Below are 19,016 nucleotides of genomic sequence, written 5' to 3'. Positions count from 1 at the left end.
TTTTTGCATTTATTGATGCAATATGTTTTTATCTATTAATCTATAAATGTGATAGATTTAAATTACTTACTATCCAATTTTTGATATGTGAGATAATGTCTTTTTCTAAAAATTAAGCCATATTCATAGTCTGATATAAATTAAAATGTTATTGTCTTCAACTGTAATATCACTACAAAATAATTCTGCTACCATCCCTATTAACACCAAAATTTGATATCAGGATTCGTTATATGAATTAACGTTCAAAATTTCCTGTTGTGCATCATCAACACCTTATTTTTATTAATTTTAAAATTTGTGGAAAATACATGTGACATAAAATTTACCATCTTAACCATTTTTAAGTGTATAGTTCAGTGACATTAAGTACGTTTACATTGTTGTGCAACCACCATCCATCTCCAGAAGACTTTTCTTCTTACAAAACTGAAACTTTGTGCCTATTAAACAATAACTTCCCATCCCCTTCTAACCCTAACCACAGACAACCACCATTCTACTTTCTATCTCTATGAATCTGATTATTTTAAGTACTACTTTATATAAGTGGAATCATACAGTACTTATTCTTTTGTGATTGGTTTATTTCACTTAGCACAATGTCCTGAGGGTTCATCCATGTTGTAGCCTTTGTGAGAATTTCCTTCCCTTTTAAGGCTATGAGTAATATTCCATTGTCTGTATATACCACATTTGGTTTATTCATTCTTCTGTGGCTGGACACTTTGATTGATTCTACCTTTAGGCTACTATGAATAATGCTTCATAATAATTGGTGCGCAAATATCTGAGATCCTGTTTTCTGTTCTTTTGGATATATGCCCTGAAGTGGAATTGCTGGATCACATGGTAATTCTACTTTTATTGTTTGAGAAATTGCCATACTGTTTTCTATAGTGCCTCCACAACTTAATCTTTCCCCAACTAATACAAGGGGTCCCATTTCTTCACATCCTCTCCAGCACTTGTTATTTTCTGTTTCTTTGTTTGTGTGTGTTTTTTGTTGTTGTTTGTTTGATGGTAGCTATTTTAATGGGTGTGAGGTGGTTTTGATTTGGATTTCTATAGTGATTAGTGATGTTAAGCATCTTTTCATGTGCTTATTGATCATTTGTATATCTCCATTGGAGAAATGTCTATTCAAGTTCTTTGCCCATCTTTAAATTAGGTTGTTTGTTTTCGTTGTTATTGAGTTGTAATTCTTTACATAATCTGGATAATAACCCCTTATCAGATATATGGTATGCAAATATTTTCTCTCATTCCATGGGTACACTTTTCACTCTGTTAATTGTGTCCTTTGATGTACAGAAATTTTGTTTTGATGTAGTCCAATATATCTATTTTTACTTTTGTTGCCTTGCATATCTAAGATATTTTTGCCAAATTCAGTGCCATGAAGCTTTCCCCCTATGGTTTTTGTTTTTGTTTTTAATTTTTATTGATTTCAGAGAGGAACGGAAAGGGAGAGAGAGATAGAAACATCAATGATAAGAGAGAATCATTGATTGGCTGTCTCTTGCACACACCAAACTGGGGATCAAGCCTGCAACCAGGGCATGTGCCCTGACTGGAAATTGAACTGTGACCTCCTGGTTCATAGGTCGGTGCTCAACCACTGAGCCACACTGGCCAGGCTGTTTTCTTCTAAGAGTTTATAGTTTTAGTTCTTATGTTTAGGTTCTTGATATATTTTTAGTTATTTTTTAAGTATGGTGTAAGGTAAGGTTCAACTTTATTCTTTTGCATGTGGATATCCAATTTTCTCAACACCATTTGTTGAAAAGACTTTTTTCCTTATTGAATGGTCTTGGCACATTGTTGAAAGTCCCTTGATCACATATGTAAGGGTTTATTTCTGGGCTTTTTATTCTATTCCATTGAACCATATGTCTGTCTATACTAGTACTACACTGTTTTGATTACTATAGCTTTGAAAATAAGCGTTCAAATCAGGAAGTGTGAGGCTTTTAACTTAGTTCTTTTTCAATACTGTTTGTCTATTTGGAATTCCTTTAGACTCCATGTGAATTTTGGTATGGACTTTTCTATTTCTGCAAAAGAAGTCATTAGGATTTGGGGACTGCCATAGGATTTTTGAATTCTCTCTTAAAGGAAACATTTGCCAGACAGGTGAGGGAAGGTGGGCATTTTAGGCCAAAGGAAGAGCACAATCAAATGCTTAAAAAGATAAAAGGGCTTGATGTTTTGGGGACGCTAAAACAATCTGATATTTTTGGAGCATTAGGCATGCTTGTATCTCTGTATATATGTGTGTAGCTATAGACTCTGGTAGGAGATGAATTGGGAGCTGAGGTGAGGATCAGATTTTGTGGAAGTGGATGTGTGTTGTAGTAAGTGTAATGGGGATTCGTAAAGGATTGGGCTGTGCAGCGAAGTGGTCAGATTTACACATTATCAAGATGACCCTGTTGGTGAGAGTGGGTGCTAGATTGAGCAGGAAGTAGGTGTTGGCCGAAGGACTAGGGAGGAGACGGGTGCACAACTCCCGGAAATGAAATGATGAGATTTGTTCTATGGCGAATGAATGAGGAGAGATAGGAGGGAACGGATCTGAAATAGCCTCGTCCCACTACAGGTGGAATCATGAAAATGTGGGCGGGCCCTAGCTCCCAAGTTCTTGGGGCATTTTAGAGTGGGAACCACTTCGGCAGGCCTGGAGTAGCCAGCTCAGACTCATTGCCAAGGACACACATTTGGTGACCTGTGGGATGAGGCAAGCTGATCAAAGTACACAGGTGCAGTGGGAGCAGGGGGAGCAGAGCCAGGCGGAGAGCCAGCGGGGCGTGGGGTTACAGGGCAGTGATTAAAGTGACCGTGGGCAAAGGCAAACTGGGAGAATACAGTAAAAAGTACCAGAAAAGGTGAGGGAGGAGTGCGAACATGTAAAGTTGGGAAGATACGGGGAAGAGAAAGGAGAGAGGCCAGGAAAAACAGAGATGGAAGGAGGTGCTCCTTCCTGGAAAGCCAAGAAGCTCGCCAGAGCCAAGAGGACAGGACCTAGCTGCCTGGTGGGAGGCTGGCTGGCATTTCGGAGACTAGCTCTTTGTTTGGGGCCCAGGCTACCTGGAGCACAGCCTCAGGAAAGCGGAACGTGTTTTCACCACTCACTTTGTGTTCCCAAACAGAAGAGAAGAGAGGGAGGAGCCACAGTGATCCAGCTGAAGCATCCCTGGGAGGCGCCTCTGGATGCCACGTGGAGGCTGCCCTTCCGCCGCAGCACGGAGCCTCTGACTGCCCAGCGCATGGACATGGCTCTGCTCAGCAACATCCTAGCCACCTATTCCTTTGTCTCAGGTAGTTCTCCGGGCTCAGCTGGGCCAGGGCAGAGGCCTGGGGCTGGGGCAGGGTGCATCCAGGAGAGAAATGCTGTGCAATGGGAGCAGAGCGGCTCTGCTGTGCTGAGTTTTGAGATGAAAGGTCCTCCGGTTTGAGAGTGAAGTATGGCGTTCTGTAATTGGGCAGATGGGGAGGTGACAAGAGCTTATCTTGTGAAAATGTTTGGTTTCCTTTTGGGCTTAAAAGAGTGAATGAAGTAGCTTGGGGCTACTGTGTGCATCTTTTGCGTTTAACTCTGATGTGAAAGACCCGGATGGAGTATCCTCAGCCTGGCCATTTCTGTGCAGTGGTTCTCAACCCCACCCAGTGTGCATGTGCATGTGCATGCATGTGTGCGTGCATGTGTGTGTGCATGTGTGCGTGCATGTGTGTGCATGTGTGTGTGTGCGCGGGCGCATGTGTCCTGCATTTTAGGGCTGTGTGAGGTGTTTCATAACCTTCTGGGAGACACGGAGACAGAAGGTGTGTGGGTCTGGGAGAGTCTGCCATTTGTCACACCCCTGGGTCAAAGTTGTACTCTTTTCGGAGGATGGCTGACTTTCTCCTCAAGATCATTTCTTGGGAACAGATGCTCTTCATTTGGAGTCATTTAAAAATACGTGGAAATATACCCAAATCAAGCTGAAATTTAGAAAAAATACATGAAAATGCTTACTGGTTTGAATGACCAAAGAGATTTTCTACTGCTTGCGTGCGTTTTTAATTGTTTGCTGGTTTGTTTTTACTTCGTTTTGCTTCACCTGCGGTCTCTGGATGTTGCATAGAAAGAAAGGGGCTGGAGTTCCAACTGGTATCCTCTGGGCAAGGACTGGTTTTGCTTTCTAGTTCTCTAACCAGGGTTGATATGTGGGGACTTCGGAGTTCAGACGCAAAGCCTGGCATTTCTACTTACAATGGAAGCCGGGAGCCAGGGTTGAGGATAAGGGAAGCTTGTGGCTTCTCTTTGTGAGATGATCTTGGATGACTTGCAACCTGATTTTAGAAAGGAGGGCTTCTCGGGGCATACCGGGCTGGCCCCTTTCTGTTTCACAAGATGCAACATGTACTCCGCACGTGCCTCAAGTTTAGGCTTCTTCCTTCTCTGATCAGCAAAGACCTGGGCCCTCGATCAGCTCCTTGCCTCCCTCAGGAAGGAAGCTCAGTGCCTGAGGTCTCCCTTTCCTGGCGCCCACCATGAGAAGAATCCCATCTTTGCTCTTGCTTCAAGGTTATTCTTGGGGGAAAGGACACTGGGGCTGGAAAAGAGATGTTTGAAACTCTGGTATCATGTTTTTACAAGCAATTGAATATGGTCCCTCAACTCTATAGTGAAGACACCCCCGAAATGAAGTGTGTGTCAGAGAGGGTCTGGAGTTTTCAAGACCTCAAAGGACACTTGCAAATCAGCCGTTGCAAGAAAATATCTCTGGTGAGAGCAAACAGGGTACTGGACTTTGGAACTCTTCTCGGCACAGGAGGTTCCTGGCAGCCTTCCATTTTGGCCAGCATGACCCTGAGTTGTGACCATCGAGCGTGGTAACTCATTGAATGGCTTGGTGTTTACCGGGTGTCTTGTGATCTTGTTAAGACTGAAAGGGTGCTTGGCCCTGTTTTGCTCTCTCTTCAACTTTTCTCCTTCCCACCCCATATTCTGGAATTAAATATTGCTTGAGATGCAGGAAGACAATGCTTCTGTTAAGTAAGTAGGGGCTAAGATAAAAAGAGGATGCAAGGCCAGGGAAAGTCGAGTGGCTGAAATATAATGTGCTCAATCCAATCAATAGATGTGATGGGTGAACATCGATTCTGATTTTGATGGGGAACACTGTCTGACTGTAAAGGAAAGGAACAAAGAAACTGTAAAATGTGAAGGTAAATGTGACAGATACAAATACATTGTTGTTTTAAAAGAAGAAAGAGAATAAATGGAGCAGAAGCAATAAGAAAAGTTTGCTTATCTCAGTAAGAAAATTGTAGAAAACTTCCTAACCTTGTAGCTCTCTCATGATCTCATTCTGCTGTGTCTGGCTTTCACCTACAGGGGAGCCCTGACCCTTCCCAGCACATCCGTTATCTCTTATCTTGTCCCATGTGACCCATTATTTCAGCAACAAACTTGCTAATACACATAACTCCCTTATTCCTTAGTGCAGGGTCTGATTAAATCAAGCAAATACAAACTCTGCGTGAATCTTACTTTCTCCCCTTTCTCCCTCTGCACTCAGATAACCAAATGCTGGTCCAGCTTTGCAGATTGACCTCATTAGAAATGCATGGTGTCCAACCTCAGCTGAGCCTTTCCAATAGGGCTTCAGTCTCTCTGTTTGCTTTTGGATACATCCTGTTCCCATTCTTCACAATAGCCAATTCAAACCATGAACATTCCAATACTTTTAAGTATCTGCTGATCAAAACAAACCCTCAAATTAAATGGCAAATGCAAACTAAGAAAGGTAGCATTGACAAAGGGTTAAAGTTTATAGCATATAAAGAGCTCTTACAAATCAATAAGGTAAATATACCAAAAGAAAAGGGGACAAAGGACAAGAAACAGCAGTCTACCAAAGAAAAAATACAAATGGCCGATAAAACACAAACAGCTCAAATTCTAGCACTTTAAAACAAATGCAAAATGAAAACATCAATCAGATTAACATTTTATTTTACAAATTTCTCAAAGATTTGAGTGATTAAGTATTTAACTTCTTTTTTGGGGAAAGTGTGGGGAGATGAGTACTCGTATGTAGTGCTGATGGGATTGTAAATTGCTATAACCTGTCTAGAGAATGATTTAGGAGCATCTGTCAAAAGCCTTAAAAACACATATACCATATAGCAAGCAATTCCACATCTCAGAACATATCCTGAGGAAATAATTAGGGATATGGGTGAAAATTTTATTATGAGGACAGTTGATCTCAGAACCATTTATAGTAATAAAAATGTCAGAAAATTGAGTGAATATTAACTGAAGTAGAAAGATGTTTATGATACATTGTTAACTGAATAAGGCATGTTATCATTCAGCATTTGAGGTATAATACCATTTGTGTGTGTGTGTTTACATGTATATGTAACCACATTTTACTGTAAATTATACCTGGATGCTGGATTTGTGTGAGTATCTGTCTGTGTATTTTTACTTTTCTTTTGCTTAGCTATATTTTAAGTATTCTATACTTCATTGATACTACTTAAGTCATAAGTGATATTATTTTATTGGCACTTAAATTTTTGAGTTCTATCATACACATATTTTTTAAAATTACTGCTATCTTACTCTTTTATGACTTTCAAATTGTATATCTAAATGCCCTTTTACATTACCAGTTGGATGTGCCATAAGCATTTGAAATTCAAACTAGCCTAGAATGGAATAATGTTCTTCTCTTTAAGCATGCTCCTTCTTTTGTGTACCATCTAGGGCATTACCTACACAAGAAATATAATTTTTAGCCTTTGATACATCTTCTTCACTGCCTATATCCAATTGCTTAGGGTTGGTTCATTTTGCCTCTTAATGTCTCTGGGATGTGTCCTCTCCACTTTATTCTCACCACTACTGAGATGGTTCAATCCCCATCGTGTTTTTGTCTGCCTGGCCATAATGGCATTTCCTAGGACACCTGCCTCCAATCTTGCTTCATAGATTGTATTTTGTAGCAAAATGATCTTTTCAAAATGTAGGTGTGATGATCCAATTCTTTTTATTGTTTAGAAGCCTTTAGTGGATCCTCACTATCTCTGGGATAAAACCCAAAAACTTTTGTATGATTTCACAATTATAGGATTGTTTTCAGCTACATATAATAGAAAACCTTAACTTGGTGGCCTAAACACACAGGAGTTATCTTACCCATAAAACAAGAAGTCTGGAGGTAGGTGCTTGCTAGCATTAGTCCATGGACTCAAATATGTAGGGGTGAACCTCAGTGTGCTTTTCACGTCCTTTCTTTTATGCTTTGTCATCTCATGGTTGCAAAGTGGCTGCTGCTGTTGCTGTTGTCTTCATTCAAGAGCAAAAGAAGGCAGTAAAAGGAAGTATGTTCTAGTCGATCTACTCTCATATTTCATTGGCAGGAACTGTGTCACATGGCCATCTCTAGCTGCAAGAGAGGCAGGAAAAATGAGAATTTTCGCTTTTTCAACCTCCGAACCAGTGGTTCGTACCAGGGGTGATTTTGCCCTATGGTGGGATTTTAGGCCACGTCTGGAAACATTCTTGGTTGTCACAACTGGAGCGGGGAGGGGTGGCTGCCACTGATATCTAGCAGGTAGCGAAACACTTAACAACCCCCTACACCAAAGAATTAACTGGTTAAAGATATCAATAGTGCTGGAGCTGAAAGAACATGCTCTAGAGTAGAGGCAAGCCGGGGAGAAGGGGCTTGGGGGTGGTTTGAGGTACTCCAATCTGTGCGGTTTGTTTTGTGCCTTCCCAGAGCTTTTCGTGTCTGACCTTGACATTTCCATGCCCTTATTTAGTTATAGCCCTCCCTGACCAAGGCCTCACTCTAGTCCTTTTAAACCATTTGCCAGAGCTTTCCTCGCCTCTTTGCTTTTGCACAATCATTTTCTTTTCCAAGAATTCTTCCCTCCAGGCCTGGACCGGCTAACTCGCTCCCAGTCTCCAGAGCTCTCTCAGTGTCATGTTCTCCCTTCACTCCCCACTTTGGCTTAGGGACCCATCTGTGTTCTCCACACACAATTTTTTGTTTCCCTCTATCTTAGCACATGGATTAGGGGAGTTAGCATTTCTTGTTTCAACGATTTGCAAGCTACCCCTTGGGATCGTACTATAATAATTTCTAATGAAAGTGATCATTTCGTTAATAATAATAACCACAATAACTTCTAATAAGGTTGTTGGAAAATTTAAATGGAATGATTACTTTTTTAAATTTAATTTTTAAAAAATCAATGGAAACAAATATACTCCAGTGAAGATTAACTAAAATAAATAAAAGTTTAAAAAAGGTAAATATTTCCAAATTGTCATTTAAAGAGTTTTATCCGTTTACTCTTTATAGGAAGTATGAGAAGGTCCTGCAATCGTATTTTCAAACTGATGAATTTTCAACAGTCTGATGGAAGAAAAATAACATTCAAATGTCATTTAATTTCTTTGTTTTTCTAGGTCACGGGTCAGCAAGCTTTTTCTGTAAAGGGTCAGATCGTAAAGATTTTCGGCTTTGCAGGCTGTAGGGTCTCTGTTCTAACTGTTCAGCTCTGCAGTGTAGCCTGAGGCAGGCCCAGAGAAAACATAAATGAGTGTGCATGGCTCTGTGCCAGCAATGCAACTAGCTGGCCAGGTTTGGCTTGCGAGCCATAGTGTGCCATCTCCTGCTGTAGGTGAGCGCCTTTTCATATGTTTAAGGACCATTTGTATTTATTTTTCTGTGAACTATTCATGTCTTTTGTCCATTTTCTTTATTGGTTGTTGGTCTTTTTCTTAATGCTCTCCCTAAGTGCTTTTTATATACCTTTGCCTCTGTTACATATTTCAAATATTTTTCCTATTTGGCATTTGTCTTTTGACTTTGCTTATAGTAATTTTTTTCAATTCAGAAGTTTTGGGGGATCATTTTTTTAAAATTTAACCAATATTCTTTGAGAGTGCAGCAGTGTGTGCATGTAGCAGTTAGCCAGAAAATGAATCACTTTTCCTATGAGCTTGTCATGAATAAGGTGGTCTCTTCTCAGCAGGGGGCCCTAACCCACCACAACTCAATCAATGGTCTCAAACTTGGGGATTTCAGAAAGTACTGTAGTTTCTGTTTTATATTATTTCCCTTTATACTGGGAATCCTGTGAGGGCTGAGAACCTTTATGGCTCTAGCCCCAAAGGCATTATAGACCCACAGTACATTTTTGTGGGATAAATAAAGGAACCATTTATTGACCTATAAAATCTTGGGGGGAAATTTTAGGAGTGGAATATCCCCTCCTGGAGAGGGTTTGGTGAAAGTGGTGCTTTCATACACAACTAATGGTAAGATAAATGAATGTATCACTTTTGAAAAGCCACTTGGCAATATGTATCAAAAGGCATAAAAGTATGTATCCCGTTTGATACAGAGATTCCTTTTCTGAGAATCCATTATAAGGCAGTAAGTAAAAGAAACAAGCAAAATTAGAAGTGTGTGAAGCACAAAAATATTTCTTCCATCATTACTTTTAGTTTAAAAAAAGTAGCCACCCTAAATAATCAAAGATAGAAAATGCCTTTTGTAACTTGGGGTGGATTCATGGAGTAGAACGCTGTGTAGCCATTGTTAGGCCTCTTGAGGGGAAGGTGATGGGCCAGTAAAGAAAGATGTTGGACACTGTAGGAGATGTGTATCTGGAGGGAGGGAGGAATAGGTGGAGCGCAGGAGATTTTTAGGGCAGTGAAAACACTCTACGTGACATGAGGACATGTCACCATACTAATACATTTGTCCAAACCCATAGATTGTTCACCACCCAGAGGAAACCTTAGTGTAAACTATGAGCTTTGGGTGATAATGATGTATCATATAGGTTCGTCAATTGCAACAAATGTACCACTCTGGCAGGGGGATATTGGTAATGGGAGAGGCTAGACATGTGTGGGGCTGGGATTATATGGGAAATATCTGTATTATAATCAAGTAGATATAAATAAATATCTACAAATTTATATGAGGGAAAATAGAAGAGAAGGAAATTCACTTTACTACCTATTCAGTTTGTGAGATTATAGTGATTTTATAAATGTTTTCCATCCTCTACTCTTTTAATATTGTACTATTATATATAATATATGTATTTTGTATACATGCACATGCATATATACACATACATACATCTGTGTACATATTTACCCGCATATAATAACACTATTAACTGGACTTTTAGAACTCGTGTATTATTCATGATTTAATTCAGTAATTAAAGAGATATACGCCATAAGCAAGGCACTGTGCTGGATGCTCTGGAAATCCAATGTGACTCATGGATTTTGCCTTCAAATTTCTCACTGTTTATGTAGGGAAAATAATGATTACATAACTAATTGTAATACAGCTACATAAAGTGCTGCCTAGTTTGGAGGGGCTAATTAATCACACTCTTCCTCCCTTTCAGACTCAAAGGAGCAGGAAAAGTGGCAGAATACAGTATCCGCTTCTGCAGCTCTACAGCCGTTAGGCCAGATCAGAGAATGAATGGGTCAGGGCTTCTGTCTAGTTCCCCTGAGTCCTAGGGCTGTAGGACTGCAGGTTAAGAAAAGTGAGTGGATGGGTCAGGAGGGTGGCCAGGCAGTGGACAGCCTCTTCTGGGGTGCTTTTTGCTGGAGTATGAGGGGTGGAGGATAAGGGAAGAGAGGGGAAAATGAAAGAGGTGAAAGCAAAGGCGTGTACACCACAGCTTGCCTATGCGGACAGTGATTCTCCAACACGCCTTCTTCCTGGGAAACAGCAGGCCAGGGATGGGAGGAGAAGGAAAAGCTTATCCAGCATTCCAGGGAGGGCAGGAGAGTTAGTGGGAGTCTTCACTTTTCTATGCGGAGGGGCAGAACCCCATTAAGAGACATCCTGCAGTGCCTTAAAAGTTCAGAGAAGGGATTATGCTGAGTACTCCCTGATTCCACATAGGCTCCCATTATGATTGTGAAGGCCTATTTTTAACACTATTTTTCTTTCCACTGAAGGGATTACTAGCTTTGGGGTGAACAAGAAATGTTCAGGGAGGGAAATACATGTTCCACCTGCAGGGCCACCGGCAGACCCGGCCTGGCCTGGTGCTGCTCTCTGCCCCCGAGAGTCTGCAGGGCATGGTCTGGTCTGACCTCGGGGGTGCAAATGATATTAGCCCCAGGACCTCCACAGAGAGCCTCTTCCTGCCCAGGAAAACAATGACCCTGCAGGAAGCAAGATATAGCAATACATTTATTTTTATTTATTGAGGGAAGACAACGACAATAGCCCTCCCCACTCTGCTTCCTGGGCCATTAACAGCTGTCTGGATCTGCTCAAGACCAGGGTAGATCACTGGCCAAGAGGAAGTGACCTGGAGCGGAGAAGAGAAAAACACAACACGATAGAGCTACAGTTTTGATGTTTGCCGAAGAATGACGAAGAAAGACAAAACAGTTTATATTAGCTCTGAAAATGAGCCCTGAGTCACCACGCAGGACCCCGTGAGGCCCCATAGACTCCCTGGTCCTTTGGGGTTGTTTTTATCGGGCTTCTCTGGGAATCCATGTCTGAGATTGCTGGAGGCAAAAGAGGATGTTTTCTGATCAGCTAGCAGGACAGGATGGACTAGTTAAGCTAGAGGGAGAACAGTGGTTTCCAAGGTTCAGTTTAGTAACCATCTTCAAAGTTAACCTTTATAATAGGTGGGGTGAGGACAGGGTATGAAAGAAGACAGAGACAGAAACTCAGAGGGATGAGAGGGTGGGATGAGAAAAGGAAGGAAGGAAAGTACAGAAGGAAAGAGGGAGGAAAACAGATTAGATAGATGGGTGGATGGGAGAGAGGGAGATAGAGATGATAGATAGATAGATAGATAGATAGATAGATAGATAGATAGATAGATATAGGAAGGAAGGGAGGAAGGGAGGGAGGAAAGAAAGATGAAAGAGGAAGGAAGAAGGAAAGAAAGAAAACAGCCCTAGCTGGTTTGGCTCAGTGGATAGAGCATCAGCCTGCAGACTGAAAGATTCCAGGTTCAATTCCCAGTCAGGGCACATGCCTGGATTGTGGGCTCGATCCCCAGTAGGGGGAGTGCAGGAGGCAGCTGATCATTGATTCTCTCATCATTGATGTTTCTACCTCTTCCTCTCCCTCTCTGAAATCAATAAAAAATATTTTTAAAAAAAGAAAGAAAGAAAACAGTGAGTTATTTATTTCATGCCTCTCTTTGCCAGGATCTCGGATAATCCCTTAATGCTGGTCACCTGTCATATCTTTAACCTTTACCACAATTCAGCAGGCTAGGTAGGTAGTGTTATTTTTGTTTGAAAGATGAGGCTGAGCTGAGGCTTCAAATGCAGGTCTGCCTGGTGGGTTTCCACTCTGGCAAAAGCATCAGTTTGCAAATCTTTTCTAGAAAGCCCTCTCAGATCTCCATATCTCAACTTCACTTTTTTACTCACTTTTGTGTTTTCAGAGATCCTTTGGTACTGGAACCGACGGGTCAGCTTCCCTGCTGGAATGTTAAGCTCCTAGATGCAAGAGCTCTCTCAATCCTCCCAGTGTTTGCTGAATATCAACTGGGCAGAGTCAGTTTCAGCTTCCTTCATTGCATTCATTAATTTATTTTTATTGAAATAGAATTGATACATAATATTGTATAGATCTACAGTCATAAGGTGTTGATTTGATACATTTATATATTGCAATATGAGCCCCATCATCACATTAGATAACACCTCTAGCCTGTCACACAGTTATTATCACTGTTTAGTGCTAGAACAATTAAGATCTACTCTTAGCAACTTTGAAGTCTGTAATACAATGTTGTTAGTTATAATCACTACGCTATGCATTAGATCTCCAGAACTTATCTACTAATTGCAGATTTGTACCCTTAAACAATATCCCCCCAATTCCCCTGCCCCACAGCCCCTGGTAATCAGCATTCTACTCTGTTTTTATGAGTTTAACTTTTTAATCCACGTATCAGTGATATGATACAGTATTTGTATTTGCTAACTTATCTCAATTTTAGCATAATGCTCCCCAAATCCATTCATGTTGTTGCAAATGGCAGAATTTTTTCCTTTTTATGGCTGAATTTTCTTTATTTATTCTTCTGCTGACGGACACTTAGGCTGTTTCTATTTGTTGGTTATTGTGAATAATGCTGCCATGAATATGGGAATGCACGTGTCTCTTTGAGATAGTGATTTCCTCTCCTTCTTTGTCCTTGATCATCTCAATAGACGTAGAAAAAGCATTTGACAAGCTACAGCATCTTTTGATGGTAAACACTCAACAAATTGGGTATAAAAGGAACATACCACAATATAATCCTATGTAATAAAGAGCTAATATGCTAATTAGACCGAACAGCAGAACAGATGATCTTCCAGATGAAGCTGGGGCTGTGAGGGGCTGTGAGGGCCGAGCCCCTTGCACGAATTTCGTGCATCGGACCTCTAGTAAAATCATAAATGCCAAACCCTCTGCTAACATCATCTGCATTGGTGAAAGCTTTCAATTGCATACAAAAGTTCCACCCTTTTACTTCCCTCTTTATATTTTTGCTGTCACAAATTACCTCTTTTGGTATTGTATATTTATTAACAGATTATAGTAATAGAGTTATTTTTATTACTCTTTTCCTTTAACCTTTATCTTATAGTTAAGTGGCTAACACACTATCCTATTACAGAACTAGAGTTTTCTAAGTCTGACTGTATATTTACCTTTACCAGTGTGTTGTATACTTTCATATGTTTTCATGTCACTAATTAGCATTTTTAAATTTCAGCTTGAAGAACTTTCAGCATTTCTTGTGATGAACTCCCTCAGCTTTTCTTTCTCTGTATAAAGTATTTCTCCTTCAGATCTGGATAGCTTTTCCAGATAGAGTATTCTTGGCTGACAACTATTTTCTTTTAACACTTTGAATATGCCATTATACTTTCCTAGTTTGTAGGGTTTTTGCTGAGAAATCTGTGGATAGCCTAATGGGGGTTCCTTTGGAGGTTGCAATATTTTCTCGACTGCTTTCAGGATTCTTTCTTTTTCTTTGATTTTTGACAGTTTCATTATAATGTATCTTGGAGAAGGTCTTTTTGCGTTGAGGTAGAAGGGTGATCTATTAGCTTTGGGAACTTGGATGTCTAAGGCTCTCCCCAGGTTTGGGAAGTTCTCAGCTACTACTTCTTTAAGTAAACTTCCTAACTGTTTCATCCTCTTTTCTCTTTCTGGAACATAAATTATGTTAATATTTATAAGATTGAATCCCATAGATCATGTAGGCTTTCTTCACTGTTTTACATTCTTTTTCTTCCCCTGTTCACCTCTAATTTGGTTATTTCAAGGTTTCTATCATCTAGGTTGCTTATTCTGTCTTCCATTTGATTTACTCTGCTGCGGATTCCCTGAATTGAATTTTTTTCAATCATTGAATTTTTCAGCTCCAGAATTTCTGTTTGGTTCTTTTCTGTAGTTTCTATCTCTTTGATAAACTTCTCATTTTGTTCATGTATTTTCTTTTCCTGATTTTGTTGAATTGTCTTTTGTGTTTGTCTCTCATTGTTTCTTCAAAACAGCTATTAAATTTTTTATCCACTAGATTGCAAGATTCTACGTTTTGAGCTCAGTTATTTGGAAGATTATTATCTTTTGATGATGACGTGTTTTATTTATTCTTCATGTTCCTTAGTTTTGCGTTGCTGATTTTGCTTTTGATGTAGTGGACACCTCCTCAAATCTTTACTAATTGTCTTCACATGGAGTACACTGTTTGTTGATCCTGTTATATCTGGGGTACTCTCTGACCTTGTATTTATACATCTGTTCTGCACTTCTTGCTTCTTCTTGTAGCAAAACTCTTAAGCTTTTATGTCTTTCCTGCTTTTTACAACTCACCTGGCTGGTTGCTGGAAACCTTTCTTTTATTTCCAGAAGGTGGTGCTATAAATCAAGTTTCTGTATTGACTATTTATGTTTTCTATTTTATTATCTACTCTTCTCTTTGTATCTATAATTTTTATTTATTTTATTTATATTCCTATCATTTGGTGGCGATTTCAAAGAGAAGGAGGGATAATAAACACGTATGTTTAATATGCTGTGTTTAGACTGATAGAACCTTTTGGGTACAGTTTAGAAAGCATAAAACTTTGAAATGCTTATGCCCTTTGATGCCGCTATTTCTAGATAACTAACCTGTAGAACTAATTCTGCTTGTACGTAAAGAGATGTATACAAGGATGTTGACTCTAACATTGATCATAATAGTGAAAAATCTGAAACAATAAGAAAATGATTACATAAAAAGAACATTATTGCAGCAAGCAAAAAGAATGCTGCCCTGGTGGGGTAGCACAGTTGGTTCGAGAGTTGTCCCATACACCAAAAGGTTCACTCTTGTGGTCACGGCATGTACTGGAGGCAACTGATTGGTATTTCCTCTCTCTCTCTCTCTCTCTCTTCCCTCCTCTCTCTCTAAAATCAATAAACATATCCTCGGGTGAGAATGAAAAAAACGTTTAAAAAAGAATGCTGTTGACTTATCTGGAAATCTCTATAAGAAACATTTTTAAATTTAGAAAGCAAATGTATATCACATATGATCTCACTTAGAGTCTTAAAACCCCTCCAAAACAATGTATATTTTAATTGATAATTACCAGTGAATATAGATTATGGAGAACTTAATTGCTGGTGTCAGTTGTAGGTCCTGTCAGATTGGCCATGCCCTCTGACTCAAGGCCAGGCCTGTCCCATGTTCTCATACTTACCTAGAAAGGGAAATCTGTTCACCCAAAGGCTCTCATTCTGTTGAGCACATCATATAGGGGATCATCACTGGACACACTAAGCCGATTGCTTATCTATAGGATGATTATTTTCTTCTCTCACCAAGGAAGGACTCAAATTCCTCCTCTGCAAATTAACCTGTTGAGGTCATTCCAGAATGCCTACACTGGCTTTCAGTACACGATTGTATAAATTATCTATTACTGCATGGGAAATGACCTCAACACTTAATGACTTAAAGCAACATACATTTACTATCTCTGTGTGTCTGTGGGTCAGGGGTCTGGGTTTGGCTTGGCGGGTTCTCTGGTTCAAGGTCTCCCACCAGGTTGCTTTCAAGGCCAGGGCTGTGGCCACCTCAAGACTCCACCAGGGGATTCACTTCTAAGCTCACTGACATGGCTGTTGACAAGATTCGGTTCTTTGCAGACTGTTGTCCAGAGTCCAAGCTTAGTTCCTTGCTTTGTGGACTTCTGTAGGGCAGCTTGCAACATGGCAGCTGGCTTCATCAGAGTGAACAACTAAGAAAAGCCAGAGGAAGAGCATGAGCAAATTGGAAGTTAGCCTATGTCACCTAATCTTAGACTCATCCATCATGTTTGCTATGTTCTATTTATTGGAAGTAAGACGCTGGGTCTAGCCCACTAGGTCCAGCCCTCAAAGGGAGGGGCTTACATAAGAGTGTAAGACCAACAGGTAGGGGGCATATTGGAAGCTGCCTACACTTGTTGACAAGGCCTGTGATGCTATATTTAGAATAAACAAGATAGTTTGACCTTGCCTTTATTTATAAACTAGAGGCCTGGTGCACAAAATTTGTGCACGGGGAGGGGCTGGTCCCCCTCAGCCCAGCCTGCACCCTCTCCAATCTGGGACCTCTCGGGGGATGTCTGACTGCCAGTTTAGGCCTGATCCCTGCATGTCTACTGGCTCCTAACCACTCATCTACCTGCCTGCCTGATTGCACACTAACCGCTCCCCTGCCGGCCTGATTGACACCTAACTGCTCCCCTGCCGGCCCAATCGTCCCCAACTGCCCTCCCCTGCTGGCCGTCTTGTGGTGGCCATCTTGTGATGACGTGAGGGCCCTCCTGCGAGGGCGCAAGGGCCACCTAGGCTTTTATTGGTATAGATTTGTCAACAAAAAAGAAGGAGGAGGAAGGGGTGGGGGAGGAGGAAGAGGAGAAGGATGAAGGAGGGGGAGAAGAAAGAAGAAAGAAGAAAGAAGAAAGAAGAAGCCCCAAAAATGTGATTAATAGGTTATTCAAGGGGTTGCAGGAGTAAATTCAAAGGCAAAGATTTTTCTAGTATAGGCCAAAATAAACTTTAGACTGGTACACCTCTTCATGAAATGATATCTAAGCACAGTAGCTTGCTTATCATGGTGTTAAAAATTTTTCTTTTAACTTTTTGAAATAATTTCAGCTTTAAAGTTGCAAGAATAGGAAAAGAATCTCATCACTCTTTACCCAGATTCATCATTGGTGGATAATTATATTTTGAATGCATTATGCATTTTGTCACGTGGAAAGGCAAGCTTTGCAACGCTAAAGGCTTTGGGGTCTGGTGAGAGGTGTTCAAGGCGGGCTGGAGTTGCCACCTCTCAAGTGCTCTCTTCTCTCTCCTCCTGCAGAAAACCCTGAGCGAGCAGCCCTGTACTTCGTCTCGGGCGTGTGCATCGGGCTGGTCCTCACCCTGGCTGCCCTGGTGGTGAGGCTCTCCTGCCGCGTGGACTGTCGGCGGCATTCCCGTTCCCGGAAGAAGTTCCTGCCGGACCAAGAGAGCAGCAGCGACAGCAGCGGCAGCAGCGACAGCGAGGATGGCAGCTCTGACATCTCGGTCCGGAGGCACCGCCGCTTTGAGAGGACTTTGAACAAGAACGTCTTCACGTCGGCGGAGGAGCTGGAGCGCGCGCAGCGGCTGGAGGAGCGGGAGCGCATCATCAGGGAGATCTGGATGAACGGGCAGCCCGAGGTGCCCGGGACCCGGAGCCTGAACCGCTACTACTAGGGCAGGAGCAGGGCCCCGCACCGCTGGAAGCAGGACCCCGCACCGCCGGAAGGAAGGGAGCGGGGCTGCAGGGAGGGTGGGCGCAGAGCTGAACGCAGTTCTGCTAAGGGTACCGCGGACGCAGGAGACATGCAGGTCACCCCCTGCTTTCTAGCCAGGAGGACTGATTCCTCCTTGTGACGAAATGTTTGGCGAAGTAGAAAACCCAAGTCGGTCCCTCCACCTTTCCGGGTCTTGGACTGGTGCTGAAAATCCCTCTCCAACAATGGGGATGGAGGTGAGAGAAACAGGACTGTGGTTTCTCTTGATTTCTGAGGATCCCAGAAGTTTCTGCAGACTTCATTGCCACGTGGTCTTCCTTTACAAAAGGAACGCTGTGCCTAGCGCGAGGGCTCGGGGCTGCAGGGTGAATGTGGCCCGCCCAGTCAACGCAGTTTCCTCAGTGACTCCATGCGGTGGAGGGATTCTGATGCCGATAGCATGAGCCATGCTCATTATTTAAGGCTGATTTTTTAAAATCCTGTGTTGCAATTGCAACCTCGTCCGTTTTAACTGGCACCTCAGGGATTAAAATCCTATATTTTAGTATAGTTTCCACTTCATTCATGAAAATGAATAGAATTAATGTATTATGGGAGATGTGTCAGTGAACTAGACAAAGGTCAGTAACCTCAAAGGATGAAGGGTTTTATTTTAAATAGTTTATTAAAAATATATATTAACATGGGTATTTGAAAATGCTGCATAAGAATAAAAGCTGTGTTTTTTCCCCCCTTTTGGAGAGCAGAAAATTTTTGTTATGACTTTAGATAATCATGATTTTAAACATGTTGTTAAAAAAATAAAACACCACAAGTTTGGATTTCCAAGAAAAGAATTGAAAGGGGAGGTAAGGAATAAAGTCAAAATTAGGATGGGAGAAAAAAAAATAAATGTTACATAAAATCTTTTTGCTTCACGCCTGTCTCTGTGGTTATCTTCAATGGCATCCCTTTTGTCAGACCCTTCAAATAACTGGAGAATTGGTAGAAATGGAGAAACTGAAACATGGAGCAATGGCCCCGTGTGATTAGGGGCTTTTCATTTTTGTTTGTTATATGTTATGGTCACAGTCCGGTTGAGTAATCGTTAAGCAGATAGAGAACTAGAAGACTTACCGGATGCTGGAATTAGATGGTGGTCCCACATGGAGAGAAGTTGGTA

General features: G+C 41.3%; 1 protein-coding gene across 2 annotated transcripts in view; it reads left to right on the top strand.

The window, feature by feature from the left end:
• Positions 1-18,725, top strand: part of EVA1A (eva-1 homolog A, regulator of programmed cell death) — a 51,556-nt gene extending 32,831 nt beyond the window's left edge. The window contains exons 3-4 of one of the 2 annotated variants that reach the window (XM_079792470.1): positions 3,156-3,321; positions 17,437-18,725. In XM_079792470.1, the coding sequence (XP_079648596.1) occupies positions 3,270-3,321; positions 17,437-17,813 (429 nt within the window). In that variant the 5' untranslated portion in view covers positions 3,156-3,269 and the 3' untranslated portion in view covers positions 17,814-18,725. Of the gene's footprint in view, positions 1-3,152; positions 3,322-17,436 lie in introns of both variants that reach the window. The other variant, XM_079792469.1, reaches the window with a different exon arrangement.
• The last annotated feature ends 291 nt before the right edge of the window (positions 18,726-19,016 follow it).

This window comes from Cnephaeus nilssonii (genome assembly GCF_951640355.1).
Source record: "Cnephaeus nilssonii genome assembly, chromosome: 15".
NCBI lineage: Eukaryota > Metazoa > Chordata > Mammalia > Chiroptera > Vespertilionidae > Cnephaeus > Cnephaeus nilssonii.
This window is presented reverse-complemented; position numbering and strand designations above follow the sequence as displayed.